This window comes from Sesamum indicum, linkage group LG8, assembly GCF_000512975.1.
Source record: "Sesamum indicum cultivar Zhongzhi No. 13 linkage group LG8, S_indicum_v1.0, whole genome shotgun sequence".
Classification (NCBI taxonomy): Eukaryota; Viridiplantae; Streptophyta; class Magnoliopsida; order Lamiales; family Pedaliaceae; genus Sesamum; species Sesamum indicum.
The window spans coordinates 16,835,225-16,849,675 of record NC_026152.1 but is presented as its reverse complement, the minus strand read 5'-3'; the positions used below and the strand labels follow the sequence as shown (position 1 = coordinate 16,849,675).

The 14,451-nt window shown below is 36.0% G+C and overlaps 2 protein-coding genes across 2 annotated transcripts in view; one reads left to right on the top strand and one right to left on the bottom strand.

Annotated features, from left to right (window-relative positions):
- LOC105169038 (PHD finger protein ALFIN-LIKE 6) lies at positions 3,286–7,930 on the bottom strand. Its single transcript, XM_011089298.2, has 5 exons — positions 7,521–7,930; positions 7,242–7,274; positions 5,230–5,458; positions 3,921–4,050; positions 3,286–3,825 (listed from the first exon to the last, which is right to left on the bottom strand). The coding sequence occupies exons 1-5, from the start codon at positions 7,615–7,617 to the stop codon at positions 3,550–3,552; spliced, it is 765 nt and encodes a 254-aa protein (XP_011087600.1). The 5' UTR covers positions 7,618–7,930; the 3' UTR covers positions 3,286–3,549.
- Positions 8,717–14,451, top strand: part of LOC105169037 (GTPase Der) — a 6,624-nt gene continuing 889 nt past the window's right edge. The window contains exons 1-9 of the mRNA XM_011089297.2: positions 8,717–8,871; positions 9,008–9,260; positions 9,540–9,888; positions 10,041–10,265; positions 10,753–11,012; positions 11,864–12,078; positions 12,447–12,572; positions 13,615–13,800; positions 14,218–14,409. Of these exons, the coding sequence (XP_011087599.1) occupies positions 9,089–9,260; positions 9,540–9,888; positions 10,041–10,265; positions 10,753–11,012; positions 11,864–12,078; positions 12,447–12,572; positions 13,615–13,800; positions 14,218–14,409 (1,725 nt within the window). The 5' untranslated portion in view covers positions 8,717–8,871; positions 9,008–9,088. The remainder of the gene's footprint in view (positions 8,872–9,007; positions 9,261–9,539; positions 9,889–10,040; positions 10,266–10,752; positions 11,013–11,863; positions 12,079–12,446; positions 12,573–13,614; positions 13,801–14,217; positions 14,410–14,451) is intronic.

Genomic DNA, 14,451 nt, shown 5'->3' with positions numbered 1-14,451 from the left:
ATATTTTAAAGAGTAAATATATATATGCAAAAATGACATGCCACGATAACTAGTATATTCATATAAATTCATTTTTTCAATATATATTTTGGTTATTTTTAGGATGTACTTTTAAAACACTTCTAAAATTAAAATAATTATTTTCAAAATAAAAACATTTGAGTGTGCTACCCAAATTAGTTATTATTATTATTGCTGTTTAATAAAAATCTGAAAATGTTCAAAAAAATTGTCCGCCACTTTTTGAGTTTAACCCCTTCTCTATGGATTCTTTCTTTTAAATTATTATAATTATTATTGATTACGCCAATTAAAACACATTCACAAAATTGATAATAATTTATGTTAATTAAAATATTTCCTATTTATAAATGATTGTAAAAACATAAATGCGGACAAGAAAAGAAGAACAAAATGAATATGGGGTTAATGTTGTCAATTAGCAAGAAACATATAATCATTACAAAGCTTTATTAATATATATATATATATATATATATATATATCAAACATTAATCAATCAGCTGTCAACTTTTATGTACTGCTTCTCCTATGACTTATGTTGATGTAATAGTATTCGTCAAATGATAGTATTTACAGTTACAGATTAGAGGGTGTTGGCCTATCTTTATTTTAAATATTATAAAAGTTGATACATTTGTAAGATTTAAAAATAATAAATTAAGATGGTTGAATTATAAGGTGATAATAATAACAATCTGATAAGATTTTAAAAAATAAATTGAGAACAATTCATTTTCTTTTCTTTTTTTTTTTATTTAATTCGATCGAGTAGGAAAACCCTTCACAAACTTTAGAAACATGGGCTCAATTTTATACGTTAATATATTGTGAATATTAGATATCTTACGTTACGGAACTATATTACAAGCACGTAAACCTTAGATTGGTAAAATTGTAGTGGAGGGAAGGAGTGATGATTGTGATCAAAATCCAAAATCATTACATGCCTTTCTTGTAAAGTAGAAAGTTGATTGACATAATTATTAACATATTCCTTCCGCAATCAAGATGTGCATTTTAGGGTTGAACGGGAACACAAACCTCATACTCGAGATTTGCTCATCAACTCATCTAAAATCAAATACCGATATATAAATTAGAATTCAATATAATACGAGCAAGCAAACTAATTTCTTTCACCAGATTCGGATTTGATTTACACAAGTAAACTAATTGCTCATCTCCACTGTTACATTTGCAATAACTCAGTTTAATATCCGATTTTTTTTTGGTGAAATAAGCTGATTTTTTTTTTTAAAAAAAATTTACATTTAATGCCTTGGCACTGCTTAAATTGCGTTCGTTAAACCAAAATTTATAAATTTTTCCCCACCAACTTTTGGAACTTATCGATAAAATCGTACATATTAAGTTTTTTTCGCACTCCAACTTCAATTATGTTCCACTTTTACTTTTATCTTCCAACACTTAACACTCCCAACTCTCACCTCACCACAGCTGAACTTACAACTTTAGCAACTTTATCTGCAACTTATTCGGAAATTAAGGTATTACAGACACCTCTTGAATATTGAAATTTGGTCAGATCCAGACAACTCTGGCCCTTATCCAGCCTGTTGAGAGCCAAAGAAGTCACCCTATTTATGTCTTATTTTGCACCTTAATTGGCAAAACATATGTAGAAGATTATTGTCCTGAAGCCTGAACCTACTGCATTTTATATTACAAGGCCATGTGACAAAATATTCACTCATCCCTTTTGACTCCACAAAACCTCTACCTCCTTAGATCCCATCTCAAGTTTTTTCAGTTAGACTGATTACTGTTCTGTAATAAGAGAGAACACTAGGAAAAGTAGTCATTATGTTATGCAAGTCAAACTGAACTTTTTATTACAAAGAGTAATAAAAAAAAACAATCACAACATAAGGGCAATGCAGACATAGAACATGGAAGGAGCTTATGATGCCTGCAAAAGAATTATTAAAACAGATACAAGAAAGAAAAAACAGTGCGTCACATGGAGGCTTTGGATTGGGTCAGAGTCCTGTTGATTGATGACAAAATTGACATGCAAAAGAGGATCCACCACCAATAAATGCATTATTTCTAAACTAAGCAGCAAGTGGAAGAGCAATACTCATTCATATCCATTGAAAATTTCACTGAAGACTCAAATCTTGAAAAGAATTTCGTGTTAGAAACAAGTAATTTTTTATAATATTAAGTAGATATTAAGCCAACTAACTGGTTCGATCGGGTTTTATTGTATATTTTATTCATTTTACAATTTACTTTCTTCGCAAAAAGATAAAATTAGACATCGGTGGGGCTCTTGAATATCAACTTGACTAGATAAGTACAACAAGAATCATGAATCAAGATTGACATAATGTCGTGTCCGTGTCTACAATTTGAAGATGAAGTTGGTCTATACCTGTGTCTTTTGGCCAATAAATTCTTTTGGAAGATCCATGGTAGGTTTATTTAATTATTTATTTTTTAGAAAGAAGAGGGTCCATAGCAGGTAAAGTATGTTCAGAAACTGCAACATATGGGCCTCTAAGCTATGGAGGGGAAAAAAGATCACACATATGCTGCCACAACTCAAGATATAAACATCTTTATGAAGGGTGAAATTTATTTCTACAGAAATAAATCATAGAGTGTAAGAATCCATGTGCATTGCTCAACCTTTGTTCATCTAAAGATCTCACACAGAAGCAGATCAGAAAATAATACATCTTTAGTTCGATATATTTCTGAAAGTTTCTTGTCTTAAGAATGACCATGTTCAAGCAACAAAGCATCCAATAACTAGTGGTATCAAACACCAGATTCATCATTCTGAGAGCCACAACGACTCGTATTGAAAATTAAACACTATGATATTACCTCCTCTTATAACGTCAGATCAAGTGTTCCATGGCTGTCCACGACATGCTTTCTGCTAGTATTCAGCCGGTCCAAGATGTAAGAAGACGAGTCCCAAAGATGAAAAAGAAAGCTGCTCAAACTGGACCTAGTTGTTACCAAAAGTAACATAGGAGCTTACCCTGTAAACATAAAGCAGCAGCAAAAAAAAGGAAATTGATAGCATAAGTTAGGAAGTTATGGTATGACTCTGCTTGACACATGGTTAGGAAACTAAACTTGCTGGGATCATGCAAGACTAAAATGTAGAATGGCTAGGACTGCTAATTGTTCAGTTGCAAAAGAGCTGCTCTAGCAGAGAAGCATGCAACTGCATTATCAAGATGCAAATTAACAACCAACAGATAGAATGAATAAGAAACAACAAACAGGAAAATGTCTTTCCAAAATCCCACTCTAACACAGATGCAAAATATTTTTCACAAAGATCCCTAAAGTACAATTCAGAAGCATATTCAAGAAACAGGAATATAAATACAGTCTAAAAGATTGGGATCCCATCAGCAGACATTCTAACTTGTAAACTGAACATAGGGAAGTAACCCAAACCATTGCAACTTTTGACATGTTAAGACTAAAACTTCTAAACTTTAATGATTTTCCCTGATCCTCAATTTCCGTAATGGTAGATTAGACTCTGGCCCTCTTGCTACTGCAACTAGGGCATTTGTACTGCTTGATATGTTCAGCTTTTGCAGGCGTTATCTTCACACACTTGCCATGGAACCATCTTTCGCAGATGTCACAGCAAATCCAAAACTCATCGTTGGCATAATTATCTCCACAGGCTCCGCATAATGTAGCACCCTGCTCATCGTCGTCTTCTTCTTCCTCTCCACTCTCATCCTCATCCTTTGGTGCAGACATCTTTGCACCTTTAGGCATCAACTCGGGCTGTCGAGATGGCTATGAGAAGCAAAAACAAATGAAGATGCATAATCCAAGTAGACAAGGCAGCAGATGCTAAAATGAAAAAAGTAGGTCATGTAAAAAGTAATCACCACTCTGCCACTAGATTTGTTCTTGCTGCTGTTAGTTTGAGTTGCAGCTTGCTCCTTCGCCTGCTTAACAGCTCCTGTCACAACTTCGAATACAGTTGGCAGTTCATTAATCATCTGAAAAAGCCTCTTCCTGCAAAAACAATGTCCAACGAATCTCAGAATCAAATGTAGCTAAAGGCTCTCTTGAATATCAATTACCACTATGCTTGAGGCAGACTAGCAAAGCAAACAGGTGACATGGATACATGCTCATTTCTCAGATGCTTGCTGACTTCTCTAGTTGCAGCATGCATTCCATAGAAAGTACAAAAATTAGCAAGCTTTTGGAGAGGATGGATACCACATCCAAAAGATAAGCAAAAGAAAGACCCAAATGAGAGAAAGAGGAAGCATCACAGAAGGTCTTGAGCCAGAAAACCCGGTTCTATAATGTTGCATGTGGATTGGAAGAATTCTGAGAAATGATTTAGAGCTAAGGATTTGACTTCAATATTAGGTGGATTTCAAATTCACAATAATGATGAATGCAAACTCCCTAGCTCCCAATTCAATCACACACGACCTGGTCTCAGATAAAAACCAGGAACAGTAAAAGCAATGGGAAAATGGAAGCAACCACAATTCTGGCACCTAGCTAGACTCCCAGTGTCATTGATATAGAAAAGAGAACATGGAACCTTAAAATCCTAAAAAGGCTGACATGAGCACCCAATTAAAGTGGTAATGCGGCAGTAACTAAACATAAAGAAGACAGAACAATTTTAAACCCGTGTTAAAAAGGTAACTAAATCGTAACAAAGTCTACATACTCGTAATACAGTTACTAACAAATAGCATCAATATTCTGCAATGCTTTAGCAGAATAAGGGCCTCTTCTAAAAAATCATGAAGGTATTTTGTAAAAGGCAATTACAACTGAAAATATTTTTTCATAGTTCTGAAACTAAAAAATTAAAACAGTTAAAAAGCAATAATAGAAATCTACTAACTTGCGAAAGAATAAAGACGACAAGGAACCAGATTTCAAAGAGAGATAAAACAGTATCATCAACGTTGCTCTTTCGTAGAAATAAAACCTCGAGTTCAGTCATAATTGATAAAATACTAAACATGACAATTTGACATCCAAAATCTTTTCATAGCTAAAAACTCTACGAGTATAAAAGGTGATTCGCTTAATGTTCTCTTGGTTTCATAGTCATAATAACTACTGCTCAAGTAACGGCTTAATAAAGATACAAGCTAAATACACATTACCACACCATGGTTGAAGTTCACAAGAAGATAGAGCTGTTTCACAAATGTTTACCTTTCAGTCTTACCAAATCCAAACCGCGCACCAAAGTAGAATGCAACAGAGAGCAGCCAAGAGTCACTGTGAACTGCAACAAGAGATAACCAATCCTTTTCTGGCATCCCATCTCTGGCAAAGTTGATTCCCAGTGCCGGCTCAGGCAGCTCGGGCGGCACTTCCTCAACAGGCAGGTTCACTTCCCATGTCTCATTTGGAAGCCCATATAGACAGAGGTTCTCTTTCTCTACAAGACGTTAACAAATTCAGAGACCACACTCAGATCAACAGAGTTATTCATATTTGCTTGCTCCAATCATCACAAAATCATTATCAGCATAGAATTCAGCCTTGCAGGCAAATGAGCTAAATTGGTCAGTCAGAAGGTAAAAAGCACTCGGAAGCCATATCCTTCAACCAAGGAAAACTCCTATCTTCCATTTACTGGTATGAAACAGCGCAATGCCAAATAAATATAGAAACATTGTTTGACGCAAATCGATGATAATAGATGTGCTGAACATATTCCTGACATTGGAAATCAATGTTTATGAACCCAGACTAAGAGGCAATAGATAACAGCTCGAAATGATGAAACATGTAATGAGGACATAACAAAGGAAGGGAGAAAGAAGTTCCCATTTTTACAGCTTCACCAAGAAAGCATCACAAAGTAATTAGGTTAGTAGATAGAAGACATTATACCGCTAACAAGGTCACCTTGAGTTTTACTATCAAGAACAACAAACTCAAGAGGCCGATCATCCATCTCATACATCAAGAAGAAAAATGTCTTTAGCCACTAATTGATGGAGAATCCACCGTTAAACATCAACTCTACCTCATCCTTCATCTAGTACCAAATATCACAGGCAAAAGATCATCTAAAAATCAATCTCTACACAAGCCACACAAATAGATTGACGACACAAGAAAGCTTAAAGATTTAAAGTTAATGCTTAATGTTGGGACATAACTTTCCCCATATAACAATTATTATGAATTCTCCAGACTGCCATTTTGCTCCTAGCGGACCACAAGAAGATGTAACTCCTTATATCCACCCAGTATTAACTGAAAAAAAATTAGACCTCACATTTTCTGAATCTTCCTGCTTAGTGCTTAGATACTAACATTCTATGTAAAGTTTTAATCCTGTTAACATCAAAACAGGCGTAAAAGGATGAAGCAGGCTGCAGACTCATGATTCCTTATAATTTCAGATAGATGAAGTCGAACAAACTTGTTTGAGGTTCCAAAAATTATTATCACGCAATCGGGACAGACCTTATTCTTAGGTACCAACTTCCAGAAGTTCTTCATTCAAAGAAACAATTGTAGACATACATTATCTGCCACCCCCAATTGACAAGTGTTTAACTTTTCTAGTCATGGTTAATAAGGCTGTGAATTAATTAAACCCAAGGGATGATTACATTTAAGCTCTCCGACAACAAGACACATGTCTATCAATAAAAAAGCATTAGTTCAGAAGAATCTTTTGGGCCCACAAGGCCACACCAATGACGTGTTCGCTGCTCAATGCTGGCACCCACTTTAAAATAAATGATCAATCGGAGGCAAGACTTTAAAAGATGATCAGAAGAATCCACAGTACCAACAACTCTAGATGCTTTCTTTAGCTCCTTAAAAGTGAGCAGAGAGAAGAAAAGAGTTTACCTCATTCTGCAAAAGAAAATGCTAGCTTACAAAAAAAAAAAAAATAGAACAGGCAAACTTAGAAGGAACCTAACTGACATAAAGCACATGGACGCATACATGTTAATGTGCAGGGTCCACCAACTCAAATGTAGGAGCCATACCGGAACCTAGAGTAAGACATAAATAACTAATACACTGAACGCACAGCTTAGTTGAAAAACACAATTTAACCATTCTGCATTCACAATAATCATAAAATATAAAAGAACACAATGACAGATAAATTCTAGACACCACCGCAAATTTCCAGCGATCAAAATTCATAACAAAGAACGTCAAACTTAAACAAGAAAAAGACAACAACTCACCGGGGTCACACTGCTGGTAGAACTTCTGGACATCTGCAAAGACCTCAATCAAAACACAAATCAGAATAAATTAGCATGAATCAACAAAAAAACTTGAGAAAAGAAAACATAGACACAGATGCTAGCGGAAAAGCAACACACCCAAACACTATACACCCACGTAATCCATGCAAAACGCACACACATCACTAATGCACTAGACAAACAAACACACGGAAATAAACATCAAAAGCGCAACCAACTCAAGAAAAACATAAAACTAATCGAAAAACAAAGTACCGCTGGTGAGAGCTTTAATTAGGCCAGCTCTACGGCCTTTGAAATCGTTGAACACTTCCTCTACAGTTCTCGGTATCGGATGCGGAATCCCCTCCATTCCCAGCCTCTTCCACAACAACTTAAAAAGAAGCACAACAGCACACCCTCCGAATCCAACCCTCCTCTGCGAACTTAAACGCGGTTTCCCCGGGTTAGGGTTTTGTTCCAATAGCTAGGGTTTCTTCTTCATGACTCCTCCAAAATTGTCTTAACTTAGCAGAACAGCAGAACAACAAAAATTAGATTAAATATGGAAATCAGCTCTCTGTGTGTGTGAAAATCTGAAAGATGTAAGAGAGAGAGAGAGAAGAGAGACAGCGGGAATGAAAATAGGGAGAATGACTGAATGAGGGTTTTAGCACCCAAAAAAATTCGTAATTAAATCTTCCTCCTCTCCCAATCTTATTTTTATTTTAATAATAATTAGTTGTGATGGGGCAGCGTTTTGTCCTTTGTTATCTAAATGCGTGTTATTGTGTGTGCCGCCTGTAAGATCCAAATGCATGTCCGACTTTTCATTTTCTGTGGGCCATCCATCATCCCACTTTGTAATAATCTTTTTTTTTTTAGAAATATATTAACACGTATGTGGTTTAATTTTAAGTTCGTTGTTTTCACTGTATAGTTTGATGGTAAAATTTTAAGACAATTATGAACTTATTTAGCTAAGACATTATTTTAATCAAATTTAATTTAATATAGTAATTCATGATCTTAATTTTTCGTTCATCAAAATATCTCTAAAGTATAAATGAGCGCGCTTAATGTGATACTTGTATTATTTTATTAAATGCAAAGTTTTTAAAATTTAAAATCTAAAAGATATGAACAAAGTCGATATTCAAATGTTTAATAGTATTAAATATGTCGGATGTTATAGTAATTCATTAATTAATGAATTGTTAATAATATCACGCTAACACTTACTCAGTGTTTTACTTATTAAAGTTCATTGTGATTTGCGAAATGCTTTATGCTCTATTTGAAAAAAATAATAAATTTCAAAAGAAGAACGTCGTGCGTAGCTAAAAATTATATTCAATTATATTTATAAATTAGCATGTATATATTATGCTTTTTGTGTGTATTTTGCACATACGTCAAATATTGGTATAGCAATCACAAATAAGTATCGTCTTAGTAAATTCTTACCTATCACAACAAAATAGTAACGAATAACATTTAGAATTAAGAAATGGAATGTGAGTAGACATTACATTCTTTTATTATTCCATTTATCTCTAAAGCCCTAAACCCCATTTCGAGTTCCGGCTGTCCCACCACCGCCAGGCGGCGAAGCTTCCAATCAAAGGTTTTTCAATCTGGAAATATGTTCGCGCATACAAAGTTTGATTTTTTTTTTTTTTCCGGTAACGACCTATGAAGTTGTAAGCACCTGCCATGTGATCCTTGGCAATATAATTTTATTTATTTTCCGGTGCTCACAGGAGAAGTGTTGGATGTTGGTGAAACCTTATGAGTGCGAATGTACGCGGTATCGCCACAATCTATAAGTTGTTAGTCTTGGAATGCTCCGGTCATGGGTACGGGCCTTCTCAGGCCGAAAAAGCCGACATAGCGTTGGTCTGCTCTCAAGGAGTGCCACCGTACAATATGATGTACAAAGCCCAATTTCTGAGTTATTAGGAAATGGAGAAAGAACCTCGTTAACTGCTGGAAGGGAAGTAAAATTAAAACACGGTAAACTGCCTTATGCAGTATTAATTTGTATGTAGTCTTGCATTTTTGACTGAAGGGGTGCACTGGATGAATATGAATGAAGTTATATGTTTTTATTTCTGAATTTGTTCCAATTTAGGGGATTCTTAACTCTGCACTTGTTGCATGTTTGATTGCCGCATGACAGTTTAGAACATGGGCTAGAGGGGAGGTCGATAATGCATCTCCACTCATGCCCTTTGATGCTTTCATTTTTGTTTTAATTTTGACTTTTATTTGGTTTCATTGTCTTTTGCGTAGGGGGTGCAGCAGTATCTGTTGTTGGAGTAAAACCGTTCGGATTGGTTAAGGAGAGATCATTTTACGCATCACATACTTCCTTTAGTCGAAATGCAGCAAATATACATGTCTTGCCTGAACTTGAAAGACAGAATGATTTGTTGGATTCATCTGTTTCATTATCATCAGGTCACATGAGCAGTGAAATGGAAGAGTTTCAGGTTGCTGCAGATTATGGTAATCACGATAAGCCAAAAGCTAAACCTATGTCTCGAAATTCAATTGATTTCACCAAAATTCCTATAGAGAAGCTTCCAACTGTCATTATCATGGGTCGCCCAAATGTCGGAAAGTCAGCATTATTTAACCGGTTAGTATTTATCAGCTAGTCACTGTTTTCCTTAGTCTGTTTGTCTAAGTCTTGGAAATTCCTTGCCAGTTTATTTGGAATTAAAGGAAGAATCTTTAAGTCTTTGATCTGTTGTAGGCACCTAATTTTGAGTTGGCTTGTTGAACTTGTAGTCTGATTCGAAGGAGAGAGGCTCTTGTTTACAATACCCCTAATGACCATGTTACACGTGACATACGAGATGGGGTTGCTAAGTTGGGTGATTTGCGGTTTCGTGTTCTGGATTCAGCTGGCTTGGAGGCAGAGGCTTCTTCGGGTTCTGTTCTGGGCAGAACTGCTGCAATGACTGGAGATGTGCTGGCACTGGCCCAATGTGCACTCTTTCTGATAGATGCAAGGTTAGCCTTTTTCATTCTTTTGTGGAATGCAGGTTCTGTTGTTGATCCTCTTGAAATTTCCTATGGTTGTATTGTCTTATTGATATAGACATCTATATTCTATAGTCATGCCTTTCTGCATGAACTGCTAATTAAGAACTTTAAAAATGCGAGGCAACACGATAATTTGTTATCTGAGCTGCACAATGTTGGTAAGCTGAAGATTATTGGAGGCATGGGAAAATGCATCAACTTCTGAAGAAACATTCTGTGTGGTTGCATAAAAAATTGCATGACTCTATCATCATGGATTTGGTTAATCTAAATATTGAAGTAAATGAATCGTGTTTGTTTATGATTATATACCTTAAAAAAAGTGCTAGTTATACTGGAGAAAATACTTGATTCAAGTAGTTTATGAATTATATAGAAGTAAGATGTCATCAGCCAACTCTTCCTATCTGATGAGGAGCTAATGGTTATTTTGTTCATTTGATGTTGACTCTAGAGACGGACTACAGGCCATGGATTTGGATGTTGGAAAGTGGTTAAGAAAGCATGCTCCTGGTATCAAGACCATTGTGGTAATGAATAAAGCTGAGCTGCTTGATGACATTAGTGGTTCTCTTGCTGCTGCTGCTGGTGAAGCTTACACATTAGGTTTTGGTGATCCCATTGCTTTATCTGCTGAAACTGGATTTGGGATGACGGAGCTATATGAAGCTTTGAGGCCATCTCTCGAGGATTATGTGCTCCAGGTTATAAATGGTAATTAACATACTGAGTGACTTATCTTTATTTAATCTGCTTGGTGTTATGACTGTAAGTATGTTTGATATTTATATATATGGTGAGATACGTCGTAGGAGATGTTGGATAGTCGGGAAGTATGAGATTATAACTACCTGTTTTGATGCATGAAGATGTATTCATACTTCATAGTGTGTTTGGCTATATAACAACGAAATGATTAGCACTGGGAGTTTGAGAAAGAGTAAAATAAAATTTGTCTGGTATTTCAGCGTAGAAAGCAAGTCATGGATGCTGTACTTGCAAATATAAGCATCCCTCCTGCAGCCAAAGAGGTTTTATCATACGGAAACTGCAGTATTTTAAATACATGGAACTCCAAAATCTATTCATAAGAAGTTGCTCTATTTATTAGAACATAATACCTTACATATTGCAGGATTAACTATATGTGAACTTTTTACTCGCTGTATCTATCCCTTCCATCCTGTCGGCATTATATTTGCATGTGATGCTGACGCTTCAGGCCATCCCTTCATTTTGAGATAAAAGGCTTTTACATTGGGGTAATAATGTTCAAAAACAGTTTGAGCTTCAACATCACTCGCTTCTTGGAAGATTCTTAAATTGTTCGAGACGAGCTCACCTATTCTTTTTCTTCCTGAAATAATGTTTTTCTAGTATGTAGGTTGGTATATATCATTCTCTTAATTGGTATGGAACTTGCATTATTGACTAATTCTTGGGTAGATTTTCCCAGTCCTGCTCGTAGCTTGTAACGTGTCTTATCAGATAAATTAATCATTACACGCTTTTATTAATTGGAGTATAATCCCTTATGAAATGTGTTTTTTGTTTTCAAATTCTAGATGAAGATATGCTGGACAGCGGATCGGCTGGGGATGAGGATGTTGACTCTAAGCTTCCCTTGCAGCTGGCAATTGTAGGGAGACCAAATGTAGGGAAGTCTACATTGCTGAATGCACTATTACAAGAAAATCGAGTTTTGGTTGGACCAGAAGCTGGTTTGACCAGAGATTCCATTCGGGTTCAATTTCAGTATGAAGGGAGAGACGTATATCTTGTGAGTTGTAGTTTCCTTATTTGCTAGACTTCTTTTTGCCCTTCGTTGATAGTTCTGATCAATCATAGGACTAAAATTTTGTTATTTGGTAGCGTTCACCATCTTTCTTATTTGTTGATCACTTTGTATCTTATGTTTTTATGTTTATTGCTTACAGAGAAATACTCTATTAGTTCGTATGCATTTGTTCTTGGAATTTGGGGTAGAATATATGGTGGGTTAGTCCTGCTTCTAGGTGGTGCAAGATTATCTCATGAACTGGTGATCTGAAAAGACTTGCAGAAGCCAATTAACATGTTTCTGGGCCTCTGGAGAACTTCTTGTGTAACAGAAAGGAACTTTAACGTTTATAAATTTGTTTTCATCAGGTTGACACTGCAGGTTGGTTGGAGAGGACAAAACAGGATAAGGGGCCATCATCCTTGAGCATTGTGCAATCAAGGAAACATCTCATGAGGGCCCATGTGGTTGCATTAGTTCTGGATGCAGAAGAGGTCTGATGTGTGCAATGCTGCATCTTGTATTAGTTTTTTGACTTACCAGTTTTGGCTGTAGTTCTTTTCTTGTTGTGAATTTCATGCTTGTTTGTTGGTTTAATTAGTTGCAGTTGCATGATTTCTGTCTTGCAAACTAAGCATCATAATCCCAATGGACACACAAATCTTTGCTGTTCAACTGAAGATTTTATCCCTGTCTTACAGTCGACATGTTTCAATACCATGATCTTAAAGACAAACAAAGGTAATGTTGTCAGGCACTATTGTAATGCTAGGTTTACATCTCCCTGGTTTAGCATAGTAAATTTGTTAACGGTAAAAAAAATGTTATTTACCAATAAAATGATATAAAAGGATAAACTGCACATAGAAGGTGGAGTTGCCTGTTTATAACATCCAGCTTATTATTGCCTGTGGATCACTTTTAACTGATTATATGCCTGAAACCCTTAGCTTTGTGAGGTTCTGATTCTTCTCCATCGATATGATCTTAAGCATGCACCACGAAAGCTGTTAATGTTATTCTTTTATGGTACTTAATTGTTTGCATTATATTGAGGTAAGTTTGCAATGTTAAGCACTCTGTTTGGTTTCTTTGCCCATTAGTTGGTGTTTACTTTGTTTCACAGAAGTTCTCACTCCTGGAAACTCTTCAGTGAAGAACATATTTATTTTGTCCAGAAAATATTTGAGTTCTAACCCCGTCCCCCACAAGTTAAATATGTAAAAGAAGGAAGGAGAAATATATTCCTTTTTGCTACAGGAAGATCTTGAACTTGTCAACATGGTTTAGCACTATTAATATACTGCTCTTTCTCCTAAGTTATTCAATACATTTTTCATTTTTTTTATTATCTCTCATCCCATATGCATTTCAGCAGAGGGGTAGGGGGTTCAGAGGGCAGAACAAGGCGTACCCCTTCCCTTCAAGTCTTCACTAACCTCAAGCCGTTGAGATTTGAACGTGTCCTTTGATACCTAAAATGGAATGTGCAAGTAATTTTTTACCGTCCTTTATTTGTTACTTTTTCCAAAATAGATTGCAAGAGCTCGACGGAGCATGAAGCACACTGAAGTCGTCATAGCAAGGCGAGCAGTGGAAGAAGGTCGAGGTTTGGTTGTCGTGGTGAACAAGATGGATCTTTTGAAGGGGAAGCAGAGCTCAAGAATGTACGAAAGTGTGCTCAATGCTGTGCCTGAAGAAATTCAGACTGTTATACCCCAGGTCTGTTGGTACAGATTAGAGCAATCTACATCTATATACCTAACATGGTGGTTCCATCTTTTTTATGATGCTAAGTCTGCCTGCATCAAGTTTGGTAGTTATTTTTCCTGCAGTGAAAACAGTCGTTGGGAGCATTTCATTTCTATTTAGAATGTGCTCTCCCTGAACGCTACTTGTTTCCATTCCACTGTTGCTTGAATATGTTGGTGTTAAGAGACTGCATGAATTGTTAAAAGTACATATTGCTAGTCTTGTTCTCACTCAATGGTTGAAAGATTGAATTTTGAAAATATTATATTGAGAATACTTTTGTTCTGTTTGATTATGGCGAAAAATCAACAGCTGCCCTTGTGACAAATAACTAAAATTATTTTGCTTGAAGAAGCTGTTCTTGCATTGATAGATGTTTGCATGCAGGTGGCAGGGATACCTGTGGTATTTGTTTCTGCACTTGAGGGGAAAGGCCGGGTGGCTGTGATGCGCCAGGTTGTTGATACATATGAAAAGTGGTGTCGCAGATTGCCAACAGCTCGTCTCAACCGCTGGCTACGCAAGGTATTGCTGAAATCCTCCTGTTCTTTTGCAGTCATGGAAGCGGCATTAAAATTTGTCATTTTAAATTACGATAGTGCTTTATGTCTAGGTCATGAG